The sequence below is a fragment of the Platalea leucorodia genome (assembly GCF_965183815.1).
Source record: "Platalea leucorodia genome assembly, chromosome: 15".
NCBI lineage: Eukaryota > Metazoa > Chordata > Aves > Pelecaniformes > Threskiornithidae > Platalea > Platalea leucorodia.
The window spans coordinates 11,327,024-11,354,764 of NC_138837.1; the positions used below are offsets into that span (position 1 = coordinate 11,327,024).

General features: G+C 45.9%; 1 protein-coding gene across 7 annotated transcripts in view; it reads right to left on the minus strand.

Moving 5' to 3' along the window:
* PNPLA7 (patatin like domain 7, lysophospholipase) overlaps positions 1 to 27,741 on the minus strand; it is a 128,606-nt gene that overhangs the window by 24,629 nt on the left and 76,236 nt on the right. For 6 of the 7 annotated variants that reach the window (XM_082327179.1, XM_082327177.1, XM_082327178.1 and 3 more), the window contains 2 exons: positions 10,609 to 10,765; positions 2,948 to 3,064 (listed from right to left, as the gene is read on the minus strand). In XM_082327179.1, coding sequence (XP_082183305.1) covers positions 2,948 to 3,064; positions 10,609 to 10,765 — 274 coding nt within the window. Of the gene's footprint in view, positions 1 to 2,947; positions 3,065 to 6,711; positions 6,931 to 10,608; positions 10,766 to 27,741 lie in introns of those variants that run through there. The other variant, XM_082327182.1, reaches the window with a different exon arrangement.

The window sequence follows — 27,741 nt, forward strand, 5'->3', positions numbered from 1 at the left end:
TATTTCCAGCTGGAAATCATTGCTACTCCCCCCCCCCCAAAACCACTCCAACTACTGACAAAAGATGGATGTTTGCAGTTTGGATGCTTTGAAATAATGCTTTAAGAAAACATTTGTTCAAGGCTTAACGCATCTTAGTTCAGCTTCTGTTACTCTGCAAGTTCCCCTTTACACTCAGGCAGCTTTCAATTTCCATCTGTCTAGCGACACGACTGGTTAACCTGTGCTGACAACACCAATTGCAATGAGGAGTAACTGCCTCTTTCCTTGCAGAGCTACACAACATTTCTCCTTATTTATCTGATGGAAGTCTTCCAGCGTGAGGAAATCCTCAGGCACAGACTGAAGGGTTTAGCCTGTGACACTCGGCATGCGTGCACAGAGATGACGCTCTTGCGTGCCTCAGAACTGGATTTCTCTTGGACAAAACCTCCCTGTGACTGCAAGGTTAGAACAGATCATACAATTACGGCTGTTAAAAATTGTAAGGAAGGAATCTACTGCATCGTAAAGGGAAGCACAATAAATTGACTGCTGAAATCAAAAGCAGCGATGGTAGACCAGGGGAAGCTGGGGCCACCTAAGCTCAGAGAAGATTTTCTTCCATTTTGTCACTCACTCCTTCTCAAAGCTCCGCTCAGCATTATCCTGCAGCCGCTCGCTGCAATGTACCACCCACAATTCACACCAAGTTAACCGAGAGAAGACCGTGCTTCGCACCACCGAGAAGGTCTCGGTGCTTTGCATAAGGCAGCTCCTCCGCTACGTCAAAGCAAGTAGAGAGGAGCTGGTTCGGTCCTTGGACAATCACACGTTTTCCTATCAGGCACTGCTGGAACCAAGGAGAGGAGCTGGAGCGCTTCAGGAAAGGATACGCAAGATTAAAGAACTGAGAGTATGGCTGGTGCTGCCCAAATGACAAAACAAAAATAATTCCAGTCTCAGAAGAACTTATCACTCTAAAACCTGTTTGATCCCAGCACCATCCACTCTGCACAGCAAAGTGCTATTTTAAGCCACCCGATGATTAATCACTTTCATACTAGCATTTAAGTAGGGAATGTTTTAGATTATTTTTAATAAACATATTTAAAGTACATATAGTGTTAATTTGCTACACCATTTCCCACAGCATTCTCCTGGAGAAACTGGCAGCTCATGGCTCAGACAGGTGTACGCTTCACTGGGTAAAAACCGGCTGGGTGGCCGGGCCCAACGAGCTGTGGTGAATGGGGTTAAACCCAGTTGGCGGCCAGTCACCAGTGGTGTCCCCAGGGCTCAGTACTGGGGTCGGTTCTGTTCAATATCTTTATCAATGATCTGGATGAGGAGATCGAGGGCACCCTCAGTCAGTTTGCAGATGACACCCAGCTGGGCGGGAGCGTTGATCTGCTGGGGGGCAGGAGGCTCTGCAGAGGGCCCTGGCCAGGCCGGGGCGATGGGCCCAGGCCACGGGGTGAGGGGCAGCAAGGCTCAGGGCCGGGTCCTGCCCTGGGGGCACAGCAACCCCAGGCACCGCTGCAGGCGTGGGGAGGAGCGGCTGGGAGCTGCCCGGCGGGAAAGGGCCTGGGGGTGCTGGTCGACAGCCGCTGGACACGAGCCAGCAGGGTGCCCAGGTGGCCAAGAGGGCCAGTGGCACCCTGGCTTGTGTCAGGACTGGTGTGGCCAGCAGGAGCAGGGCAGGGATGGTCCCCCTGCGCTGGGCACTGGTGAGGCCGCCCCTCGAATGCTGTGCTCAGCGCTGGGCCCCGCACCCCAAGGCGGCCATGGAGGGGCTGGAGCGTGGCCAGAGCAGGGCAGCGAGGCTGGGGCAGGGGCTGGAGCACAAGGCTGGGGAGGAGCGGCTGGGGGAGCTGGGGGGGCTCAGCCTGGGGAGGAGGAGGCTGAGGGGAGCCGTCATCGCTCTCTGCAACGGCCTGAAAGGAGGCTGGAGCCGGGGGGGTCGGTCTCTGCTCCCCAGGAACAAGCGATGGGACGAGAGGGAACGGCCTCAAGCTGCGCCAGGGCAAGTTTGGGTTGGATGTTAGGAAAAACTTCTTCCCCCAAAGGGCTGCCAGGCCCTGGCCCAGGCTGCCCAGGGCAGGGGCTGAGTCCCCATCCCTGGGGGGATTTAAAAGCCGGGGAGATGTGGTGCTGAGGGACATGGTTTAGTGGTGGCCTTGGCAGTGCTGGGTTAACAGTTGGACTTGATGATGTTACGGGTCTTTTCCAAGCTAAACGATTCTGTGATTCGATGATTCTACATAATCTTTCATCACAAGGATTCTAAATAATTTGGTTAAAACTGCAAATGAGGTAAGATTGCAAGACTACCCAAACACTCTCTACGCTTGGTGATCTAGGAAGACAACCATTGATAATGTGCTTTATGAATTGCTGCTGCTGAGGGATGAGAATAGGTGGGATTCTGAATGTGGCTATCAGCTCAGGTAGACCATATAACATCTAGCGATTACAAAACGGTCACCATATGCAAAACAGGAAACAATACGCTTTGATGTTATTGCAGTTTTCAATAGGCTGTAAATAAAAACTGACTCTAGCTTCCAAAATTAAACAAAAACAGCCAAGCCCATTGCTGCCCTCTTCAAGACCTTCTTCTAGTGTGTCCTAAGGGTCTCTTAGACCTGATCTACAGAAAAATAATGATAAAACAGTCTCAGCAATTCTACTTCAGTGACACAATTTTAACTTCTTCTCTCAGACAAGGGGATCCCTTTATCAAACAGAAGTGTCTACAAATAATCTACTCCTTGTGTTTTCTAAATCCACCAAAATGAAAGAATAGGCTCCTTCCTATATTCACATAACATCGCATTCACAGTTTTAACATGTTTTCAGTCATCCCACAGCCCCATCTCTCATATTAGCACGGAAGAAAGCTATTTCTGCTACAACAGAATATAGCGACATCATTTACTATACATAAAGTGAATAAGCAACCTACCTCTATCTGCTTATCTTTGAAGATGCTGTTGATGCTGTTGTTAAAAGCTGCTCCAGAAAACATAGACGTTATTGGATATGTCAAGTCTAGAATAGTCTTAAACACTGAGTTCATAACCTAAAAAGAAAAGAAAAAAAAAAGGCATTTCAAAGGTAAATATATGCAAGAATCCATATTAATGTATGCAATTCAAGAGACATCATATTCCAGATTCTACAGCCAACACGTCGGAAGCATTGCTATTATAAGTACAAAAGTTGTCAAGAGAACAGAAATACAACTACAAAAACTACGACCAGTAGCTCCTTGTACGGTGCCATACATTTAAAACAAAAAGCAGCAACCTCTGTAGCCAGTCTGCAATACGGCTACGGAGGAACGTACGTTTGCATTGCTTCCCTTCCACCCATGAATCACAGCATCCCTCTACAGCGGCGTGCATGGGCACAGGTTTCTGCCTTAACAAATCCATGTGAACGGTACAGTTTAATTCTTTTTTTTTTTTTTTAATAACAGAAAGGTGTTATTTGTTATCTCCCTCTTCATTATCCTTTTGAGTTGAAACTTCAGCTTGTTTCAAGTTTTCCACAGTGTAGGTGCAGCTCACCTGCGTGTAAAGGAAATCATAAATCTGTAATACAGGATTTGCTGTAAACGCTTGTACATCTCGTCTCATTTCTGGATCACACCTCATTTTTCTTCCAGTCTGAAGACTTTTTTTATTTAAACGTAACCACTTACAAAAACATATATGTGATTCTCTGGGACTGCAACGAGGTTAAGCCAGTCACACTTTAAAGAGCTTTAAACACACTTTCTATGTATTAGGGTCAATTATTTTTCATTCCCAAAGTGAGTTACTGTGCTCTACACCTGCTGCCTGGTAGCCAGCACGGAGGTGCTACTACGGGCACTCTACGTAAGCCAGATAAACCCAATGACATCAGGTTTCCACCACAGATACCTATTGTATTACACGACAGCGGCAGGCACTGTCAAATGTGTCTCTTCTAGACACACATATGTTGTAATGACGCTTCCATGGATTCTCTTCTTTTTTCTCTCCAGTTCAAGTGCATTTACATCTGCGCACTAACCTACAAGATAAAATGATGAAAATACCTAAACTGTACGGCATTATGGCCACTGTATTTCTCCTATAACCATGCTGTTGGTCTCAAATCCTAATAAATCCTAACAAAATTCAATGCCTAATATATTACAACGTACTCAGTTAAAATGCAATAGAAGACTAAAAAGCCCCAATTAACTCATTTGTAATTAAAGAGGGTTTCACTGGATGAAATATTTCTATTAGATGAAATATCTTCTCTCTCTACGTGTTCTCTAGAATTTAACAACCAACTTAATGTGGCATCGTACCCAGGCAGAGACCGACGGCACGAAACAGCCTCCAAAACTGCAGTCTGTTAAAGGATCTGTGATCCACATCTGGCCGTTGCTTTACTCTAGCAATGATTTAAAGAAGAGCAGGATTAACCCACATTGTCACATCCAGCCGCTTTTCAATATATATTAGGCATCCGCCCAGAGAATACATGTGCAAATATAGAAAAAAAAAAGAAAAAAAGATCCTTAAACACAAGTGCGTAAACAGGAGATGTGGGAGAATGTAAAAGCCTTAGCACAAAACCAGTTATGAACCTGTCACCTTCTTTCGCATCCTCAGTTTAGGACAGCGTGCCAACCTAACTATAGACACGCTACCCACAGCTTCGGAGTTAAATGGAATTAGTTTTGTACTTAAAATAGGGATTTGGTCTCTGACATTACTTAGAATGATTAAATCAAGGAAAGAGGCATTTACAAAAGCCCTTTATTTAATACTGAAGAAAAATCTCTCCAACTCAGCACCAAACATGGGGCTATCCTTGTTGCAAATGATCTTTATAATGCTGAGCCTCTACATTTTCCCTACAATTAACGCTCGCAGTAATCTTGTACGTGAACAAAGTACTTCTAATTAATGGTTATTTCTTAATATTCTCATTTCTCATAACTGGAAGATGCCCTTTTAGCAGATGCTGATGGCCAACAGCCTCCCTCAGCCTTCCAAGAATAGCTGCTACCACCTACCATTCTCAAGATAAATTGAGTTAAAGATCACCCTGGGGAAAGGCAGCCAGAGCCTTCTGACTTCGGCTCCCCTTCATACTCCTCTGCTAACCAAGGGACAAGGGACAACACCAGCGGCTCCAAGCGCGACGCAGCTCCGGTTCCCTACAGCGCAGCGATGGGAAGCCCAGCCTTGAGGCACCTCTACCAAGTCTCTCAGGAGAGAGCAGGTATTTACAATTCCTCACTAACTTCTCCTAAACCTTCGTTTCTACAGCTCTGCTGCAAGGTGAGCTTTCTTATTAAAAAGATCTTCAATCCCAAAATTATTTTTAAAAGCTACCCTGTGCTACAAGGCAACTTCAAGAAGGAAAGGACAAGGTGGTGCTGCTCATAGAGCAGAAGGACAAGAGCAAACGCACACGATAACGGCCAAAGAGAAACCTGAATTGTAACCTCTGGCTATTTGTTCTTTTGTGCAGAATGGTTGTAAACTGGTGTCAAAAATCAGGATAATCCCAGGATTTTTCAGTGTTCCTGAGTATTAAAAAAAAAAAAAAAAAAAAGGCAAGGGTATGGGAAAACTTGTTGCAGGATCAAAAATTTCAAAGAGCAGAACAGATTAAGTATTTTTTTTAAACTACTAGAGATAGCATCCAGAATTTCCTTTAGTGCCTTTTCAGTGTTCACGTATAAAGTTTCAATGAAACCAGCAAAGGAATTCATGAAGAAAAAAAATGTTAAAGACAAAATAAAAACCTAACTCAGGCCAACGGTTTCAGATAAACTCATTACAGGGATATATTTATCCTGAAGGCAGGAGTAACGTGTAATGGAAGTTCAGATTTAAGGGTAGACTATTAAGAAATCTGAGTTGAAGAAAATTAAAATTAATCCATCTAAGAAACCGTAACCATCTCAGAGTCAGGTAGAGAGGCAAGGTAAGTAAATGTATGTTTAAAATCCGATTCAGATGTTCTGATCCTGTAACATTAACTTGCCATTCGCGCGATCATGAGCTCACGTGGTGCCTACGGGGCAGGAACAGGCCAGTTTGGTGCCTTAACCGGGCATTTCAGAGCAATAGGCATGTTTGGATTTTGCGTGCAACCTTTTATTTGAATTTCCCAAATTATAATGCTTGATTTAGGATTAATTTTAACACCCCAAATAATACAATTGAAATGGTAAATATGAACCGTCAGGCCTTATCGCTACATGAAAATAGTTTTTTCCTGTACCTCTTGATAGAACAAATTTTTAAGATTTAACAAAAACACACCCAGTATTTTTGTCTCCTGATAATCTCACGTACACAATTCCATCTGAAAGGCAACCAGACGGAACACTTCAGCTGGCTTACCAGGGAAAAGCCATCACCTGCCCCATTTTAATTTTTGCAAGCAGAGAAACCTAGTGAATAAACCCTTCAAAACCGGTTGATAAAGTTTTAAAGATGCAATGAAAAGGCACCAAACGGCCGCAGAGTGCACCTTGGCAGGCCGACGCCGTCCTCGAGCACCCGCAGGCTGGAGCACACCCAAAGCAGGTTCCTCGCTGCAGCTCATCAACCCGGTTCAAGAGACAATATGTGCACGTTCATCACCACGCAATCTGTAACGAACTTCTTATTTATTTAGGATTCACTGTGCCCTTTAAAGCTGCGTTAGCTCGTGTTACCTTTTGCCATGCCTGAACCAGTGCTAAGGCACAGTAACCAAGACTCCCTTCGCCTGGGGGACTGGGACCAGTTTATTTTGCTGATCTCCTCTGGTCAGGGGGTACCTTTCCCATATCATCCTGCTCGCTCTTCGTGCCATCTCGTTTGGCAACATTTGCCTACTCAGCTCAGATTTTGTGTTTGTTTGCAGGGATCTGTCCTTGTAGCTGTTGTTATACAGGAAGATCTGGCATAGGAACAAAATAAAACAGTGTAGGCTGCAAAGTGATGTACAAAACACTGCACCTACTAACGACGCTCTCCCTCGGACTTCCCCAGGGAAAGGGCCCTTTGTGGTCCCCACGGCGTGGGCATCGCACCCCTCCCCGTGAACCCTTCTGCTGAGCCACGCAGTCGCTTGCGCGCTGCCACCGCGCTCCCGAGCCACCCTTAGCCTGCACCCGGTCCCACGTGGGCTACGGGTGCAGGCATCGCCCCGGTATGGCGGAGAACAGCTTTTTTTCTCCTCAAAACAACAGATGTAACGGATCAAGAAGAGTATCGGGATCCAGTCTGACAGCAGCTTGATCTGACCCAGACTGGGGCTGATGGTTCTGCCTCCTCCCCGCCCCGTGCCAGCACAGCTCCCTTTGCAGCAGGCAGCTCAAGGAGCTGAGCTGGCCAGAAACTAGCACGACAGAGGGGGGGAAAAAAAGAAGCGATGAATTTTTGGCCAGCTCAGCTCATTAAACCACAGAATCTCCCAATGCACCAATACTAGAGCAGCGTCGGGGAGAGGCAGAACCTCAGAACCCCCGTGTTTATTTTAGCTGTCACGCAATCACGGCCAGCAAAGGACCACAGCATCCTACCCAGCAATTCTTAATTCGCATTATGGGAAGCTTTTTAGCCACACATTCCTATAACCATATTCCCTTCAACAGTAGAATATTCCATTCTTTGTGAAATATTTATACTTTGAAATATTAATTCTCCAATTAAAAAACCAAGGAAACCCAACAATCTGGAAACATGAATGCTTTTGTTTGTTTGTTTTGCTGGTTAAACACAGGTACAGAAAACACACAGAGGGAAAATATATGGTAAATAATCTGACCGGTAATTTTCATACCCCTCTGTATTTTGACAAAAAGTGCCATTTATTTCTTTGCTGCTTCATTAGGTCCAGAAAACACATCCCATTAAAAATATGCCTTCTCCCAGCCCCAAGCGTACAACTAGAGATAAGCCAATTTCTAAAAATACCAAAAAGAGAAATAACTGCAGGACAAAACCAGTGTTTATTTTGATGGATTAAAAAAAATAAATAAAAAACCATCAGAGTTACCTAATCTATCACAACAAAGACAGTTCAAAAACCCCCACAGGCTAAAAAAGCCAGGCTGCAAGGTTTTGCACAAAGAGCCCTCAGCAATAACCTTCACCAGCAAAAGCTCACGGGCTTTAGAGGAGCAGAATCAGCAGCTGCTGTAGCAGGGAGCACTCGAGCTATTTTTTGCATGCTGGCGGCCTACCGAAAGGCGCTGCCCAGAGCACCTCTCGCACAGCGGCCGCCTCCGGCAGCGGTCCTCGCCCGCAGCGATGCAACGGTCCTGCAGCTTTGGGACACTGGGGATTTGGGGCTTATCTGATGGATCCGTCACCTCGCTCACGCTCGGTCCCTTCGGGTGGATCTTCTATGAATCCCCAACAAAGCTCCCTGCTACCGCACACAGCGCTGGTGCTCAGTGAAAGGAGCCGCTCTCCTTGCTCAGCCTACGCTTGCTGCGACACAACACAAGAGAAAATAACTCAGAAGAGCCGCTGTTAAAAAAGATTTATAATCCCTCAAGCTACTTTGTACATCAGCTGTGATGTGAACTTGGACAGAGGGTTTTCATGGCCTTCTTTAATTTGCAATGCAACCGTTTTGCGGGACTGTGCTGGTAATGGTGAAAAAGGATTCAGAGCGGTCTTTTCTTTTTCATTCTCAAATCCTTGAACAATTTCTGGTTTGGATGTGGACCTGGCAAGCTTGTCAGAACAATCATGAAAACCCTCAAGTAAATTCATTCTTCATTAATAAGATGAAATGCTCGCTCTAACACAGGTCCTTAATCTCTCTTCCAGCTACTTATTTGCAGATTTCAAGGTACCAATACCTGAAACAGCCCGAGGCTGGGCCAAAACCTGCCTTTTCCTTTGTGAAACGTGCTCTGCGTGCAACAGTTAAGCAATAGATTAAACGTCTTCTCTTCATCTTTTCATCATTTCTGGTAAAAGCAAGTGTGATTCCAGATTAGGCTGGTGAGCTCAAGAGCTGCAATACTGGAAACGAAGCCGACTTCGACGGAAGCACAGCCCTGAGAAGCCCAGAAAACAGCATTTCCAGCTCTGCGTCACCCCCTGCGCAGAAGAGATCTGACAAGTTAACAAACAAGAGGAGATAATCCTCTGGACAAATGCACGGAGGAAAATTCCATGGCTCTCGCATAACCAAGAGCGACGGAGAGAGGGCAGCGAGCCACAGATCGCTGCAGGCAGGGAGAACGCTGCAGGCAGGCAGCGCCGCGTGCTCGCCCCGCTCAGATGCTGTCCCGCCAGCATTTGGTAGCGACCAACGCGGGAAATAAAGAGTGCAAGGTTAAATGGACGCCTGATATGACAGTACAGTTGTTTCCATGTCCTTAATCTCAAGCCTCCTCCGCTTTTGCGATTGCAGCGAACTGCTCTGTATCATAAACAGGTTATGTTTTGGGTGCTTCCCAACTCAGTCAGGCACAGGCAGTTCTTCAATAAAAAGCACAAAATCCACATTCTTCTAGCAAACAGTGACAGGGAGGTGAAACAGAGTCCCACGGTCCTCTGCCCGCCCGGAGAGCACAAACCTGCTGGGGCCTCAGTATGTGTTTTAATGCCCCAGACCATCTAGCTTGCGAGGTCAGTGGCATCTTACCACGACACAGTAGGTTTCGTCTCAAAGCCACAGCAGGTCAGAAGACACTTGGGAAAGGTAAGCAGTATACACGTGCCAACTACAGACTCCTGTTTCCCCCTAAAACTCAAGATCTAAGCAGACCCAGAACTTAACCCAATTTAGAAAACTCCCCACGGTGCTTCCCTCTCAATAAGAAAACCAACATGAAAATGTGGTTTTCGTATAACTGATACAAAGTTGGAATCACACTGTAACTAGCAAACTTCAGAAATAATGCTCATCTTCACCATTAGTCAGTTTGAACCAGGTGTAACCTGGTGCTAGCACAATTTTCCCCCAACATCCTATCAATAAATTCACCCACAGAAGTCGCTCTTTAAAACAACCTTCCCAAGCCTTGGTTTAACCATGAAAATATGGTTTTGCTCGTATTAAATATTTCAAGTTACAAATTCCTCCTGCCACAGAGTACCACCACTCTGCAATTCTCAGGCTACACCGTGAATTACACATTTTGTATTTAGTTTAGAGAAGGATTACCTCTGTCAATCAGTTCCACTGAAAAATGACAGCATGTGAGAACGAAAGAGAGAAAATTATACAAAAGAGAAACACATTTGTTGAGAGTTGGAAAGGAAACAGATTCCAGCACATAAAAAGAGAAGATAAAACAAAGATAAACACAGGCTAACACACTTAAACAACATCACTCTACATTTATACTGCGACTGGAGCTCGTGCGGGGCAAAGTCAGGCATTTGACTCTGTCTCCTCGGGTGCTCGCGTCGCCTGCCAGCGCGACAGCCAGCAGCTTTCCCAACTCCGTCCCTCGCTGCCGGGCAGGGACCCTTCCTGTCGTACAGCCACCGAAGTGCAGATGGTTGCACTTGCCTTGGGTGGCTGCCTGCGCATTGCTGCCTGCTGAGGCTTGCGGTTAAGCTCTTGCGCTCCATCTGAGGAGAGAAGCACAACATTTCCGATGCTTACCATGGCCCACTGCCTAGCTTTGATCCTCATCTGATTGTAGCTGCGTTCTTCGGCGTACAAGGCACTCATAAAAGCACCGATAGATGTTCCTCCGATCATATCTACGGGGATGCCAGCTTCAATCAGCGCTCTGATAACTCCCACTTGGGAGCATCCCCTGTGTCAAGAAAAAAATAAAAAAAGACATTATCAGACAAACAGCCATTGAAAGAGCATAAAGACATGAATGCCACCTTCTAAGGGAACTCGAGTGTGCACTCGCTGAACTGCCCATCTCTTGCTAAATAAGCCTCAATGCCAGAAAAAGATGTCATGAATGCAGAAATCTTCAAATAGACTCCCCAAGGATCCCGGGAAGAGCAGATCACCCAGCCGGACTTCAGTATGAAAGACAGCGATACAAAAACAATAGCCAAGAATCAAGCCAGTGGACATGCAAGGGGAAAGTCAACATGGCTTTATGGGAGCAATGCATCAAAAATCTACTAGGGTCCTTCCAAAGCAGCCAAGAACAGCCAGGTTCCAGGCACCTCTCCACAAGAGTCTTTTCCAGTGATTCTTCAAGAAACTCAGCCAGCCTGGGATCACGGGACGGGTCACCGCACGGATTAATAATGAACTTGAAGATGGAAAACAAAGAGCAAGAAGAGACAAACAGTGATGAGAAGGCAGGAGTTTCATTCAGCACACAGATCCAGGCAAGGGGCAGATGAGGAGGCAGTGTTTGAAGATGATGCAAATTCCTTCAGGATAGTAAATGCGTTCCTTCATTTCAAGGAGTGCAGAAGGACCTCAGAGCAACGACGGAGTCAAGTGATGAACACCAGATGAACCTCAGTGCTGATGGGGCAAGAGAAACCAGAAGTAGCAATGCCCCTACAGCAACGAGCTCTTCACCAGCTCTGCTCACACACAGAGATTTTGGAACCGCTGTGGATATTTTCTGAAAAATATTAACCTGGTGTTCAGTGGAAATTCAAAAGGCAAATCAAAGAAACCAGAATAAACCAGGAAACATAAGAACATACATCCAGGATGGACCAGCGTTTTGAAAACTGCAAGCAAGCTCAGACTTCTCACTAAAAAAAGAAAAAATAGCAGAACTAGAAAATGACAGAGAGAAGCAAAAAAGATGACCAGGATATGGAAAGGACTTCACGTGAGAAGAAACTAGACTCGAACCTCCGACGGGGGAAGATCATGACTGACAGGAGACACGTAGGGCAAGCCAATGATATCGCCATGCAGAAAGTTTAATGTAAAGGAAAGAATTTACACACAGACACGTGCATGTAAAGCGCAAATTGGGGAAACCACTGTTACCACATGCTGAAGAGGTCAAATCACAGATGGATTTAAATGTGGACTGGATGAATCAAAGGTACCAGGCTGTCAGTGGCTACTAAACGTGAAAAATCAGAGACGCAACCTTGCGTTCAGGAAGCTCGGAAGCTGCTCATTGCTGCAAATACTCGTTTCTGAAGCAATCGCTACTACCCACCATCAGAAAAGAGAGCATAGGTGGAACATTTGATCTGATCTTATAAATGGTGACCCCTAATGGGAGGGGGATCCCTGTCCATTCTACAGAACCATTACAGAAGCAGAGAAATTAGCAGCAGAAGCTGATTGCCTTCTTATCAAATGCTTTGTCCAGTTGATATCAAGGACGTCAATTAGTTCATTCCGCCTGGATGGATGCTTTGCAGCCTAACCCATACAGCTGTAAAATCCTCCTTTCCCATTTTCATCCCATTTTTCTGTTCCCCCACGCTTTGCTCTATTTCCGTCCCCTTTCCCCTTGCTGTTTACATCCTATAAATACTTGCTAACAGCTGCCAAGTCCACCATAGGTGTCATTTGGCCAAGCTATGCTGAACACATTCTTTCCATCTAAATAAATCCCCTCCAGCTGCTGAAATGCTTTGAGACAGGTTCTCGGTTATACTGGTGTAAATGACTTCAATGACAGATCCGTGCTGGTGTAATCCAAGAGCAGAAAATGGCTCGTTTAGCTTTCCTCTCCGAATTCTCCTTCCCTTGCTTTACTATTGCTTCTTCTCATAAGATGCCCTAAGTTAAAATAATTCTATTTTTATCCCTGCCAGAGGAGCCCATTGTTTTTAGGCGTTTCGATCGCAGCTATTTTTGCAATCTGCTTCTTGTGCCTGGCACTTACTGCTGCCTTATGCCTGCGTGTAAGTCGCTAGCTGACACTGATGTTCCGCTGAGGAACAGACCCTCCCCTACCCAACCTGCTCTCTGGAGAAAGCCTACATCATGTGCATTTGTTAAGACACGTTAAGTACTGTAAAGCATCTCCTGCTCGAAGGGCAATCTTCAGCTGGCCAGGACTGGATTCTCTCTCTTTAGCCTCTTCTGAAACTGGATCTCCTCATTCGTGCGTTCATGCGTCCATAAAATACGATGGATTTGATGTGCTCGCTCTGGATTTGGTTTTACTTTGCTGTATGATGCCCTTGAATAAATAACAAAAGATTCTTATTCTATTGGCAAGCCCTCACCTCTGTGTCTTGCAGCGGCAGAGTCCCTGGCAATAATACAATCTTCCAGCTAAATGTGTAACAGCCACGCATCTCCAACAGATGCATCGATTTCAAAGCCCTGACCTGCAAGATGGCAATGAAAGTACTTTTCTTGCTCAGAAAGGGACCTCCTATTGACTGCCAGACTAAGTTCTGTTTCATTTATTCATGACTAGAAAGCTGATTCTTCCAGTTCCAGCATCCTGAACAGCTTTGTGGTTGAATCCATTTGTGCAAACTAAGATCCCGAGGAAAGGCAAATGTGCCTGAGCCCACCTCATTTCTCCATGCACCCCCCAGCCTCCTAAAGATATCACTTCTTCCTAAATGTTTTTTCCCCTCCCTACAGCTTTAGGCCATCATTACCCCAGCAATACTACTACGTGAAACTTTTCAACAACTCCTCGCAGTTGGTTCTCTCTTGGCCACTTCTTCGCGGCTCACGCCGTACGTAAACACGGGCAGGCTGCCAAGGGAAGCTGTGTGCCGGAGCCGGCGCTTTGCCAGGCAGCACGCATCCCGCTCGCTGACAACTTGCCGGTACATCACGGATAGCCGGTGTGGGCAGCTCTCATACTACAACTAAAGAGGAAAAGAAATGGAAGCCAGGAGCTACGTCCCTGCTAACAGTCAGAGTACTCGAGTGGAAAAAAAACAGGGATCTTGTGCTTCTTGTAATACCAGGCACAATTTCACAGGGGATCTGTCCCGTTGCAGGGCAACGGGTGAAAATACAAGCGTTCGGCACGAGGAGTACAAAGGACGACTGCTTGTGGCGACGTTGTGTGCACACATCAATGCCAGAGCACTCGCACGGAGCGGAGGAAGGGACAGGGAAATCTCGGGTTACCTGGCTGACAGAGCTGAACGCCACTTACTCCGGAGGTGAGGAGACCCAGGGGAGGCCGTCTAGATACGAGGAAGGAGCTTCTCAGATGCACAGTACGTTGCTGGAGCTGCGCATGCAGCTGTCCTTTGCCTTAAAGCCGCCTGACGGTGCAGCTGGATGGAGCATTTCCCCTGCCAGGATTAACGCCTGTCCCCAGGACAGTGACAGGGACTCCTGGCACCAAGGACAAATGACCTAGAAGATTACTTTCAAATAAATTTGTACCAGAACCCAAAGAAGTACAGAGTCTATATATTAACAAAATCTCTTTTCCATCGTGTATCACTCCCTAGGACAGGCCTGATTAATTAACGCCCTTTGCAGAGAGAGCGGAAACAGCACCAACCAGTTCGAGGAAGAACTGGAAATAAGAGCCAGGCTCCGTTTTCACCCCTGCCATTGCCCCGCAACCTGATCGGAGCCAGGCGAGTCACGGGCTGCTCTGTGCATCAGCTGCCCCAGAGCCACTTACTGCACTGCTGACCAAGCTCGTGCTTGCAACGTGCTTAAAAAGCCTCCGAAAGCAGTGCCGAGCTTCCTAAATTTCAAGCGCCGTCTCTTCTTTGTACTAATGATCACAAATGAGTGACCAGGACGCAGGGAGAGGAGTTACGGGGCTGAAGACGTGCTTCCTTGAAATAACACGGCGCAGCAAGCCGAGAGCCCAGACCTTCTGCCAGAAGGTCTTGCAGGAAAATTCCTGCTCCTGAAACAAGCCCTTGCTTTCATCCCCCCCGGGGAAATGCCACTGGCAGGTGACTGCAATGCACGAAGGCCAGAGCACAACCGATAAAAGAAAAATTCTTCTGCGAGATGTGCACGTGTCTGCTCCACGCGTGCCTGCCAGAGCTCAGATTAGATGTGACTCTCAGGAAGAAGCGAGCAAATGCAGCAGGACAGTTCAGATTAAAGTGTCAGCAGGAATACAGGCTGTCCTTTGTGCTCAGGTCAGGGGGCTGAAGAAAATACAATTAATACAAAAGCAGAGACTGTGCACCAGTATTTTCTCCACAAGCCACGTTTAACATATCCATAGGATGTTGCCTGTCAGCGTTAGGAAGAATAAACGCGATACCGTGAGCACACGGAGAGGGGACACTCGTTTTTCAGGCCGTGACTAACGCAGCAGCTAGGCACGGCTGCAGCTCCATCACGCCGCACGCCTCCAAAGTCCACTTCAGTTTCAGAAAGGAGGAGAAAACACGGCTCAGGTATCCAGCTCCCCAGCACCCACCTCTCCCCCTCAGGGACTCATCAGGATGAAGGAGATCTCTCTGAATGCACTGAAGAGATGTTATTTCCTTGGGTTAAAAACAGGACTAAGGTCATGGCTGCCGCAGAGCTCTCTCATGTCTCTACCCAAAGCCTCCCCGGAGCAGGACACCCAGCTCGCTGCATCACCTTCCTGACACAGTTAAGAGGCAAATAGGTAGAAAAACAGAGAAATTGCCAAGGGGACTTTACTGAGCTCCAGCAGAGCCTAACAAACCTGAATTAAGGCTCCCACATAACCTTAAAACTCCTGAAGAAGCAAAGCTATACAAATAAAAACAGCTTTTCTTTCATATAACAGCTTTGATTCAAAGCACGTTAGGAGCAGTTAGATCACCCAGCTTATGGGGTAAGGGCGGATGAATATGTACGTACTACATCCATTTTAGAGACATGCAAAAGTGGCGTGTCGGACAACGATTCCCCCGACGCTGCTTTGAAAGCACTAGAAATAAACTGACGGTGACTGAGCTGCCAGCCCACGGGAACGGGCAGCACGTCCCGAAACACGGCCAGGCACGGCACGCGGGCTCCCCTCCGCCTCTCGGACCAGGATCCCGAAACCAGGGCTGGTTACTGAATTAGCGGGTCCCAGACTAGCAGATATAGCTGCATCCACTACAGAGCTGTCATCTGAATAACACCTTTTGGGGCGGTGGTGGCGGATACCTTCTCAGAGCTATGCTGGAGGTGCTCATTGTATTGGGGCAGGGGGGAAGACCAGATGTTATTTAAATGAAGAGCTATATAAGGTGCTATCTGTAAATGTGAGATAAAGAGAAGTTTCTTCTTTATATAAAAAGAAGCATTTTGTGGTACGTTTTGTTGCTAATCCCAATGCTGAGTGGCACAGTCACTGGCTTCTACAAGTTGCAACTGTATTATCTCCAATTTGGCACCTTCAATCTTTTGCAGCTGCAACAATACATACAAACATCGCTTTGAGAACCAATCATACTTGTATCTTTCTAATAACACTATTTCCCAGCTTTCCCGACCATAAAACTTCCCGGTATCATAGATTTGCCGGAATAATTATAGCAATTGAGCTGTCAGCTCAAAAGGATAACAGAAACCAGACGGCTGCATTTCTGCTCCTGCTGTACTGCTTGCACGCTTACGAGGAAGCTTCCAATCAGGACAGCATTAATTAATTAAAGCCCATTTCTAAGTTAATTAGAGGGAATAATCCCACATTACCTGGTTCTCACCCCAACATTCAGCTACCAACAGGATCCTCCCCAGCAGCTGCCCTGAAGAAAGCTTTCTCCCTTCCACTGCCCATTTTCAAAACCGCCCCCAGTTACCGGCGCATCGATCCAGAGACCTCAACTCTTCCTGCCTCCCCCTCCGTTAGCAACAGCCTCGGTTCATCCTCCCGCTTAGCTTTGCCCTCAGATTCCCACCATCTCCTTAACTCAGAGATAAGAAGCTGTTTTCCCCTCTAGCCTTGCCATGCTGTAGAGATTGCCCATTAACCCTGCGCACCCCGGGCTATGCAGGCATGCTCGGCAGAAAACCAACTCCTATTTATCACAACCCCAGTGAAACTACCTTCCTGCAAGAAAATCCAAATACAGTGTCCTTTTAGCATGGATCTTGTTTCTGCTTTATATACTAACTTTAGAACGAGCTTTAAACAGAGAGATTTGTGCCTGGCACAGAAGTAAATGAGCAAAAATTGTTCAGCCCTTCCAGGAGGGCTGTCAGGTCTACCCAGTCCTGGGGTGTGAAGGGATACCTGAGTAAGCCATTGGAGGGGAGAAAAAACACAAAATAAAGCCAGAGTACAAGTAAAGCAGAAAATGCACCAGGGTGTTTGTCTTCTGATCCCACCCGCTGGCAGCACGCTGCGGTGGGCAGGTACGTGCAGGAGGAGGAAGGAGGGAAGGAGGAGAGGCCGAATGGCGAACTGCACCCCCATCACTCTCTGCTTGGGGACGCCAAACAAAATCCCATCTCTTACTCTGAGCCAAGAAACAATTCAGTTATCTGCAAAGAAAGATAAATTTCTTTGGAAAACAAATATATCCTCCTTCCCCCATGCCTTCAAGACTTATTTATGAAAAGTCTTAGAAGAACCCATTTTGAGCATAACATCTGGAAGCTGCAGAAATAAGACAAAAGCATAGCACTTTAAAGAATTTAACTGTGATTTCACTTGCAACTTCTCCAATCTCCTCTTTCTTAACAGGAAAGCTCATTGCCCAGATAAGGTTAGACCAAGATTCCTTAAAATCACAACAACGCAAGAGCTTTACCATCTTCCTCAAAGCACGTGGACTTGCCAACAGAGCATTACAACTGCTACATGGAAAGCGTTCCCTCAAACCTGCAGCTCTAACATGGCATTCGTGTTTTCGGCTGAGAAAAAGAGGTGCAAAACTAGTAACAAGGGTTAAACCACAACTCCACCATCTCCTTGTCTAATTTCATCTGTATATCAAAGTACTGCTATGAATAAATGAGTTTGGTGGGTTGAAGACTGGAGATCAGAACAGGACAGTCTAAATAAACCACTTGCAATTAATTTTTTAAGTCATAACTTTGAAGTAGATGGCTCCCAAGCTCCCGCTGCTTGGAGGATTTAATAGAAGCCATTAAAATCTTCAACCTCCATGGCAAATGGGAGCAAATGAGCAATTACATAGATGCTACAGATGGGAAAAAGAAAAATCAGATCATTAAGCATTACGTGGGTGCCAAGCCATATGAACGTGGCTTTTATGTGCATGTGATGACCCAACTATTGCACAACTCACCGAGCAATTAGCATTCAGAGCTGATAACAGCCGCACGGCTCTGCCTGTGTTTAAGACAACTGCACTTTGAGGCAGAATTTTGAACGCATGCATAAACACGATTAATATGGCTGAGCTCTCGGGCAGTACACGAGATGGTCCATCCCGGAGGCAAAGCCTCTTAGGAGCAATTATGCTGCAGTCTATTATCAAACATCTGCAAACAGAAAGTCTGAAGCCTTCGGTACGAGTGCACGGCCATGTCTCATGAGGTCTTCTCAACAAAAGCAAATACTCAGAACTCACTGCTTTATTTTTAGGACTTGGGTTTTGTTTGTTCAAACAATATACTCTAGGGCTGACATGGATAAGACTCAAATTAGGTATCCAAACATAAGTTACCATCATCTTTTCCAAGGAAGAGCCCACATTCCTTATCCTTCACCTTCAGCCTCGGCAAAACAGCACCAAAAGTAAAACACCAAGTCAAAGGCGTAATTTTATCTTTAAGGATAAAGAGTTTAGACTCTTCTGTTATTTTAGATCCTGGGTATTGCCCTGAAATCAAATCGGCTTTTGGAAAGATATAGGGAATCCAGGAGCCTGACTGTGTGGCTGACACCGGAATCCCGATTTCGGTCTGCGTTATCTGCACGGGGCAATGGATGTTCTACTCATGACAAGAGCACAAACACGCAGGGCACAGGCCGCTTCTCCAAACACCTGCGTGAATAATTACAAGCTCTGAAGTCCCCGTACATCAATCTGAGCTTCAAAAAGAGATATAATAAGGAAAAATTACAACTCCACTGTGCACGGAGATACAGATATCTATCTACACACACAAAACCACATTACAGGTCATCAAATAGTTTCCCTTCCTCTGAAATGCACCTAGCACAGCAGCAAGCTAACGAAGGAGGGTGAAGACCGCAGGCTGACGAATGCAAAGGTCACGAGGATTAACCTCAGGGCTGTCAACTTTCTGCCCTTCCAAATGTCGAAAGACAGATTTGGCCTGGAGTATAACAGGATTACTTTGAAGAAAGGGAACTGGAGGAAGGATATTTCAAGTATTCAGGGTTTTTTTTCCATGACACAAAGAAGATTCAGCCTCTTTCGTATCACTTTGATACCTCCATACTGCAGAAATCTTGCTTCATCAGCCTTTATTGGCCACGGACAGATGGCAGATGCTGAACAGTAAGCTTCATTCTTCCGTTTAAAAGAAAGGAAAAAGCATTTTTCAAGTCTCTTTCATATTTCAGTTCCATTTCTTGACACCCTTTACAGCAATATCAGGTTAAGGAATGGGATCCTTTTAGCAGTGTATATTCTTCAAGATGGGTCTTGCTCTAGAAAAGGAAAGCAGAGTCCTTACATGCCATCTCAGTATCTTGAGCAAGCAATTGGAAACGAAACACGAATTCCACGGATGCTGCCTGACTGTATCGGGGGAGAGCAAAAGAAAAAAACGGCAATTGCAAAAAATCCTCACTCTTATCTCGCATAAATGGAAATTAGGAGATGGTGTGAACTGAGTGCAGAAGGACCCAATCTGTGCCAGACCGGCTCCGTACGGGCCTGCCAGACACTAAGCTGGAGACAGGGATCTCAGCCAAACCCAAGCGGAGCCCAGCACCGCTGAGCGCCGCTCTCCACACCACCAAGGCTGCTGACCTGCCTGAGGACAGCGCTGGACCCACCTTAGCTCTACAAGACCACACCTCACCGCGTCCAGCCATTAACCCTTCCACGACGCCAGGAAACCAAACGCACCCCCCCAGCTGATTAGGACCTGGTGCATCCCACAGACTCCGTTTCAGAGGCAGCTACTCAGGAACCTGCTGGCTTCCACCAGAGCCCCTCTCCTACGGCACGGCTGCACCGTCGGAGAAGACGCCTGAGCTGGCGCTGCCCAGAGCTGCCTCGGGACTCCAGGGTTTGCTTGTGTCGGCTCCTTACTGCCCAGAACAGGCAGCGATACTCTCAAATCTCAACAGCTCCTGCAAAAACGTTGACCATGTCTTAGCGCTGTATCCAGACAACACAAACAAGGTTACCAGAAGCCTGGTTATTCCTCAGCCACTGCACACTGGAATAAAGAGTTAAGTTTATCGTAATAATTGGGCTGGATGTCAGGTTTCAAGCAAATTCCCCAGGCACACCCAACCCAGGAGAGGAGAGCATAAATCCATATACATTTAGAGATAACAACACCCTCCTAAAACCCCAAACAAGTCCTAGTGGTGATGGTTTATACTTCTCTTCCATGTACGTGCTTCAGCGCGATTTATAAAGGGTGACCTGCACAGATGCAAAGCTGAGATGGCAAATGCCTTGTTTTACAAAAGGAGAACAGAAGTTATAAGCGTTTAAGCCATTCGCTCAAGCCCATGTGCCGGCACCAGCAAAGTGAAATCCTGCCTGCCCGCTCCTCGCTTCAGTGGTTGAACCCTCAATAGCTGCAGTAGCTCATGACACCACCAGCACCTCGCAGAGGCTGTTGTTGCCCTCTCAGAACTATCCTAGCCAAGGGCAGAATGAAGAACAATGGGTTTAGCAATAATTTTGTTTCATAATTTACTAGAACAAGTGTTTTATCCGACTATGTTTTTTGAATACTTCAAAGAATCAGAATCTAGTTTTTACATATTTTTCAAGCTGTCAGCCCTCTGTTTCCTGTGAATTTAAGCACTGCGAGATAGAGATAACAAATGAAGGAGGTACCTGTACCCCATTATAAACCACTGAGAACAACCTTAAACTTTGCCATCAATAATCTATTTGCAAAATGCAGTGCAGTCCCGAAGCTCACTGCACGATCTGTGAATTATTTCAAAGCCAAGCGCGTTTCTGTTAAGTTGACAAATAAGGGCACCCCCCAGTATGGTAGAAGCAGTTGGCAAACTCCATTTTTTACAGTAGGTCCTCTGAGAGAGGACTTGAAAGCAAAGACTGGGAAAGGAACAAAAGGGCAGATGTAAAGAAAACAAGCAGGAATGAGAGCGGAATGAAAAAGGGAGCAAAGAAACTGGGTAACCTTAGGGCTTGGACGTGTCAGAAAGGGAAAATGGAGACTTACAGCTCAACAGAGACATGGCCAGGTGGAAAAACGGTAACTAGATTATATACAGTCTAGATAGGAATGGAAGCATGAAGACGACATTATTAAGCAAGTTCTCAAGGTGAGCAGTACTGTTATTCTCCAGCCCAAGGAACTGGTAACACCAGCACAGTTGGGCTCCACAGACCCCTATCCCTCGTACCTTGGGGTGCCCCTCATCAGACTCACTCTATGTAAAGTTTTGAACCCAGCAAAGGGGCTGAAAAACATTTACTGTGTTCCAACTTACGTGAGGAACATCAAGAGTCCAGGAAATTCTGATGGGATTGTCTTTCATCCCTTCTGTAATCTCTGTATTGAGGACGTTTAGGATCCTATAGGGAAATACACTGCTCTCTGTTCTTTATGACTATTTTCAGTGCATGTCTCTGGATGTAGTTTCTGAATTCAGGCACCAAATCCCTTCCCTCTCCCCTCACCACTCCCCTCCCTCCCCAGTCTTGCAACAGCACGTCTTGTGGCCAAGTTTAATAGCTTAAAAAAGCAACTCTCTTCATGCTTCCAGTTACCACCCTGCATCTGAGGCACAGTAATTGATCTTACGAGCCCACCACCTCCATTTCAAGTACGGCAGCTCTGCAGTGGTAGTTTTAAGACAACATCCACGCACACACTTCTCCCACTGATAGGAGTAAAAAGCCCGAGATCATTAGTTATCCATGTTAGCTGAGGAATAAGAATTAATCTTCCTTAACTGCTGGAACTGAATCCGAAGCACCTGCACCATAAAACTTCACGCAGTCTCCCCAGGAGACTCCGTTATTGCCCAAGATTGAACATCAGGGCTTCATAACCACGACGCTGCTCTCACCTGCACCGCAGGCAAGGGAGCTACAGCACGGAAAGCGCGCTGTCTGCATCCTATGAGCAAACTGTCCATCCCGAGGACAGCGCTTTGTCATTGGAACATCGCTTCCACCTCAAATTCCAGCTTTTTGTTCCTCAGATGTTTCATCACACATTGTAGGCTGGGGTATGAGATGTCAGCTCCACCACTGCACTACCAGCCAGCCTGTTCCACCACATGGTGTGCAAACCTCGGTCCTGACCTGGGAGCCTTCACTTTTATTATGCCCTAGAAGACCCACTAAGCTTAGACATTTTCTATGCAGTCTTCCCTATTTTCAGGGAACAGATGTGCTTCTCTCTGCTTTTGTGGACCACGGAGCAAAAGGTGACAGTCCAGAAGGGATCTTCGTCACTAGAGAACTTGCACAGCTGCAGCTCCCCATGCTCTTCTCCATGGCAGCAGTGTTGGAAACCAGACCTTCCTGTGTTGCTGTTTGACCTTGGTCTTTGGTAGAGCTAACAGCCCCCCAAAAGAAGAGGTTTTATTTCTAACATCCCTTCCTTGCAGGACATCGCCCCAATAAGTCCAACTGTTGCGTTACCGTGTTGTGCTGCTGAGTATTTGCACGTTCATTAATTTTGGCAGCTTGTCAACTTTTTCTCAGCCAATTCAAGCAAGGGAAAGAAAACAGTGACTTCATAGCTTCTCTCAGAAAAAGCTGATGAGAATTTCACAGGAGGTGAAAGCAGAATTTCTGTTGCCTGCAGTGTATCCTCTTGCCAAACACTGACGACCCGCATCATGCAATGAAGTGAAAGTTTCTCAAGAGTTAAGATAACAAAATCCAATTAAGTAGGAAGCATCAAGCAACTAAACAACAACGTAGGTGTTTTGGTAACCACAAAACACCTACTGTCCTCAGTTATCATGGGAAAAAGAATGAGGAATCAGCCTGCCCTCACCCGGGATGAGACCACAAGGTTTTTGTACATTTTAAGGCTTCTCTCCAAGTTAAAATAACAAATCAGACAGAAAAACAAAACAAACCCCAAAACATCCTAGCCTCTTCATTAATCATTTCTGACTCCTCACAAGAGCATACTGCAAATTCAGCTTCTGCACTTAATGCCAACTCTGATACCACTTAATTGCTGAGGCTGTAATTAAAGCACTGTGTTACAGGCCATGGGACATCAGCAGCAGATCCCTCTGCCTGCTGGAGCAGCCGGCAGCTCCCCAGAGGGCTCTGGGCCCCAGAGGACAGCAGTGTGCAGAGACGATAGCAGGAATACAGTATCTTACAGCACAGCATACACTCGCCTTCAACTATTTTACATGGGTAGGCAGGTCATCAACACCCAAATTCAACTCCTTTTTAAACAAGATGGAGCAGGGGAAGCACTACAGGCTTTGTGCATATGCAAGAGCTCCTCACCTCCTAGCCAAACGTGCACGCTAAAACATTTCTGAAGGTTCCTTCAGAAAAGGAATATGATCTTCTGAAGTTCGCAAAATGACTATTTCAAGTTTTTTCTTACGTTACGTTGGGAGCTCTTCATCAATCCTTCTCTACCGTGATTGCTCAGAAACACAAAGGGGCACAGTGACAGCTGGGAAACCTCTCCGTGTGCTGCCAACACGGGACCCAGCCTTCAAATAAAAGTTCCTTGTACCTGCACCGGGAGATGCACATGTGCACCCACCACATCCCATGGTCGGTGCGGGCACGTCCTGCCCTCTCCTTGCTTGACCCACGTATATAAGACAATCTGACCTGTACGTCCCTTGGGTCCTTCCAACCGCAAAATGCAGTTCTGCCCAAGCCGACGATGCTAGGGCTGACTCACAGGCTGCAAGTCTTTGTCCCAGTGCAGACTAAGCACAAACAAATTCTGTCTTTGTGCCTTCTGGATGAACAGCAGTGCTAAGGGATCCGTGGCCGGTGGCAGAGAAGGTAAGCAAGACTGATAAGCAGGTTTTTACTCAGACTTGCCTGAATGAACTGGAGTTGCAGCCAAACATAATGGATGCAGCAACAGTAAAGCCTCCTTGTTTTATTCTTCGTGCAATCAGTCATCTCTGAGTCAAACACCGAGGGTGCAGAAGGCAAATGTGATCTCCTGAGAGCAGAATAATTATGAGATGGCCTCCCAGGCACTCTTCTAGTCTTTTCATCGTTGGGTAAAGCCATCATCAGAAGATAAAGCCAGGCTTTAAGGAGCACAGAGACCCAAGTCAGGCTCAGCACAGCAGCCAGTAAGGGACCGGGGGTAGGTGGACCTGCATGTTTGGCCTTCTCTGAAAGCACGGAGTGTGAGCACCCTGCACGTGGCACAGGCTTCGGGAGCACAGGCAAGGCAACAAGTGCGTTCATCAGACACAAATATCTCCATAACAAGAAAGGCATAACTTGCTTCTCCTACACTGCTGCTTTTATCCTCCCTTTTCAGAGGACCAGAGGTGAAAATAAAGAAGAAAAGGCAGAAAGAACAAGCTGATGAAACAGGCCAACTGCCCAGAATGAAAAGGCGTGAGTCTGAGTCAAATCCTTAGAGTCAGCAAGAAAGCGCTGTGGAAAAAAACCTACCTGACATATCAAGAGTTGAGGTGAAATAACAAGTTAGAGGAGAAAGCTAAATGGAAAAAGGAGAAAAGAAAAGATGCCGTGATGAAATATCTACAAATATCCTTCAACAGCAGCTCCTCGGGGAAGGCTTAAATGCTCTGCCTGAAGGAAAGGGCAGCGGAGGGAAGGGAAAGGCAGGGAGAGCTGCAGAGCCCCGTCCACCCGCGCGTCACGTAGCGCGGACGGGGCAGGACGCGCGGGCTGCACGCGCACCAGCTGCTAAAGGTCTCTGGCACCACGTGCGCTCCTTCCCAGCATGAACGTGCAGCTGATTATTATGCTTTCTTTTAGATAGCACATCCAAAAAAGGCAAGTCACTTCTTTTAACAATAGCTCCTTCCTTCTATCTTATGCACGTCATGTATTTCTATCACGTGCGTTACTGCAAATACAGCTTCTCATCAAAATAACCAAACCGGAACAGGGCTAATGCTTTGTATTTTTATGCCTACGTGGAATAGGCACGTTGGACCAAATTCACTCCTAGAATAATGACATTATAATCAACGACAAAGCCTGTCATCGCAATTTTGCTTAAGTCAGTCTTCTGAAACAGCACGACCTGTTTTTTTTCCAAAGCCCTAGGGATTCCCAGATATTTCTGTATTCATTATTTACTCCCCATAAATTTTAGTTTTCAAACAGTTTTGCTAAGACAACTATAGAAAAGCAAAGAAAGGGTAGGCTGCGTGTGGGATGGCTAAAGGTCATGAGAATGATTTATGGGAGGGTTTACGCCTTTGCTGCAGGGTTTGCCGCGTCATTATTCTTGCGACTACATTTCAAAGGTATAATTTTTCCAAACGCAAATCCCCTTTCCTTCCCTCAAACTCCACAATGTTTCTAACTGAAATTAAGTTAGCACTTAGCAAAAGCAAAACACTATAATTTTAGAACTGTATCACTTTGATTTGTTTTATTTTTATATTCACAAGGGAAAGAAAACCTTTAGTTCCTATGCGCCTTTTGTCATGACAAACCACAAAGATAATTACTAGGAAGCTACTCTGGCAAAACCTCCCAAACTAACTGTCACTGGGAAGCCAGACAAACACTCCCAAAATAACAACTAAATAATTGATATTACTGGAGTCACAGAACACGATACCTTTAACAGAAATAACCACCAGCCAGCACCCTGTAACCATTCACTCTCTGGTTCTTGTGACCAGTATGATTCATGCTTCTAGAACAACGTAGGAGGTTACTTTGTGTAGTACCTTATCCCAAGGCTACGCTACCCATCAAGAGGCTGTGCAGTGACCCATCAAGATGTTTTTAGCCGGAATGGGCTTTAGTCACAGGATGATTTTAAGTACCTAGTGCATAATCTCTTGAAATTCCCTTGCTAGTAGAGATAGGGACCTAAGAACTTACTTTGACCTGTGAACCTTCCAAAGGCAGATTTTTACAGAGTTCAGAGTAACTTCATGCTTTCCCCAGAGTCTTAATTATAGCCTCACTTCGAAAACAATTTTTAAAAAAATCCCAATCTTTTGCCTAGCCACAATTTAGATGACAATTCAGTTACAGAAATAGCATACAAGTACCTTTCCACTGGAAGCACAATGCTGACACCATCCACGTGCCAGCCTGAACCCCCAGAAAAAACATTTTAGACCACGACAAATAAGGTTTCAGAGAAAGAAGAAATCACCGTATTTATCCATTCCGCCATTTAATCCTCTTAAACTTCTCCATATTGCATGGATGCAGAAATGAGCAAATTAATGGCCAATGGGACACGGTCACGTTGCTGAATGGGTGGTTTGCATCCAGAAATCCTAAAGCCAACACAGTAGCAGTGCAGCGGTTCAGATTTGCGGAGGAGGACAACACAGGACCAACAAACAGGCTCCGTAACCCTGCTCCTTCTTACCTCTGCTCTTGAAAACCAGCAGGTGGTAGCTTGCAAATTAAGTGGTAGAACAAAAAAAAATAAATACTTTGGCAAAAATTACAGCAGTGTTTACAGAAGGAAGAAAGGAAGGGAATGAGCAAAATGTGCTGCCAGAAATACAGAAGTGCACATATTTTAGCATGACACAGGCTTCAGTAGAGACAGAGATACCAGACAGCTTGTAACAAAAAATCCCCCAAACCCATGAGTGCTTCCCATCAGCTGATTAGAAGCCTTCTGAGATACCCAGATTAAGTAGAAGCTCCCCTCCTCTGTTTTACTTTGTGTCTCCACAGGATACTGCTTATCTCAGAAATGAAATACTGAAATCATCTTAGGTGAGACAACTGTGAAAGCAAGCAGGATAAAGGCAACTTTGCAGACGCTCAAAGAAACAGCCGAAGCAGCGGTTGTCTCAGCATCAAGTGACTCATCAGAACAAGCTGCCACAAAGGAGCTCTAACCTTTACTGTGGTGAATACTCCCCCCAAAGCACGCACTGGCCCAAAGACAAAAATGTGATATTTCCATGGATTTAAATAGACAGACTATGTGCAAGTTATATTTTTTATTTTTGAGAGCAGTATTTCAAAGCACTGTTTTAAACAAGGGCTTCAAGGACATAGTGATGAAGACAACGAAGATGGCGCTCTCTTGAGACAAAGGGCTACTAAACTCTGTCTCAACATAAAACTCTCAAAGTAAAAAGGGATTCCAAAGAAAAATGTCAGTAATAATTTATTTCCAAAGCTCACCAGGAATTCAGATGGAATTCTAATAGAGTGTTCAGCACACACCTTGCCCCCCGTCTGCAAAAATACAATCTTTCTGTAAAGTAAGGTTGACAGAAGCGTATCGTTACCTGGGGTTTTGGGTGATTATAAAGAGAACATTTGTCCATTAGAGGACATAATTCCTCTTGCTGTTCAAACTTTGAAGAGCTTTGGAGGCCTTTGAAATATTGTGACCCATTTTCTAATATAAGAATCCATGGGGGGGGGGGGCGGGAAATCCATAGCGTAGGCCAACAAAAGAACCAAGAGTCATATTTAGTGCCCTGGTCATCTCCTGGTATTAAGCCCAACTTACGAGAAGTCTCAAGAGGTCGGAAACACTCACATTCCTTCTGCAGAAATCCAAGCACAAACCCATACAGCAGGTTAAGTTTGCATAAGAAAAGCAACTCCTCAGTGTCTTCCCCGAACGCTGCTCACAGAACAGCGCTGATTTTACAGGCTGCCC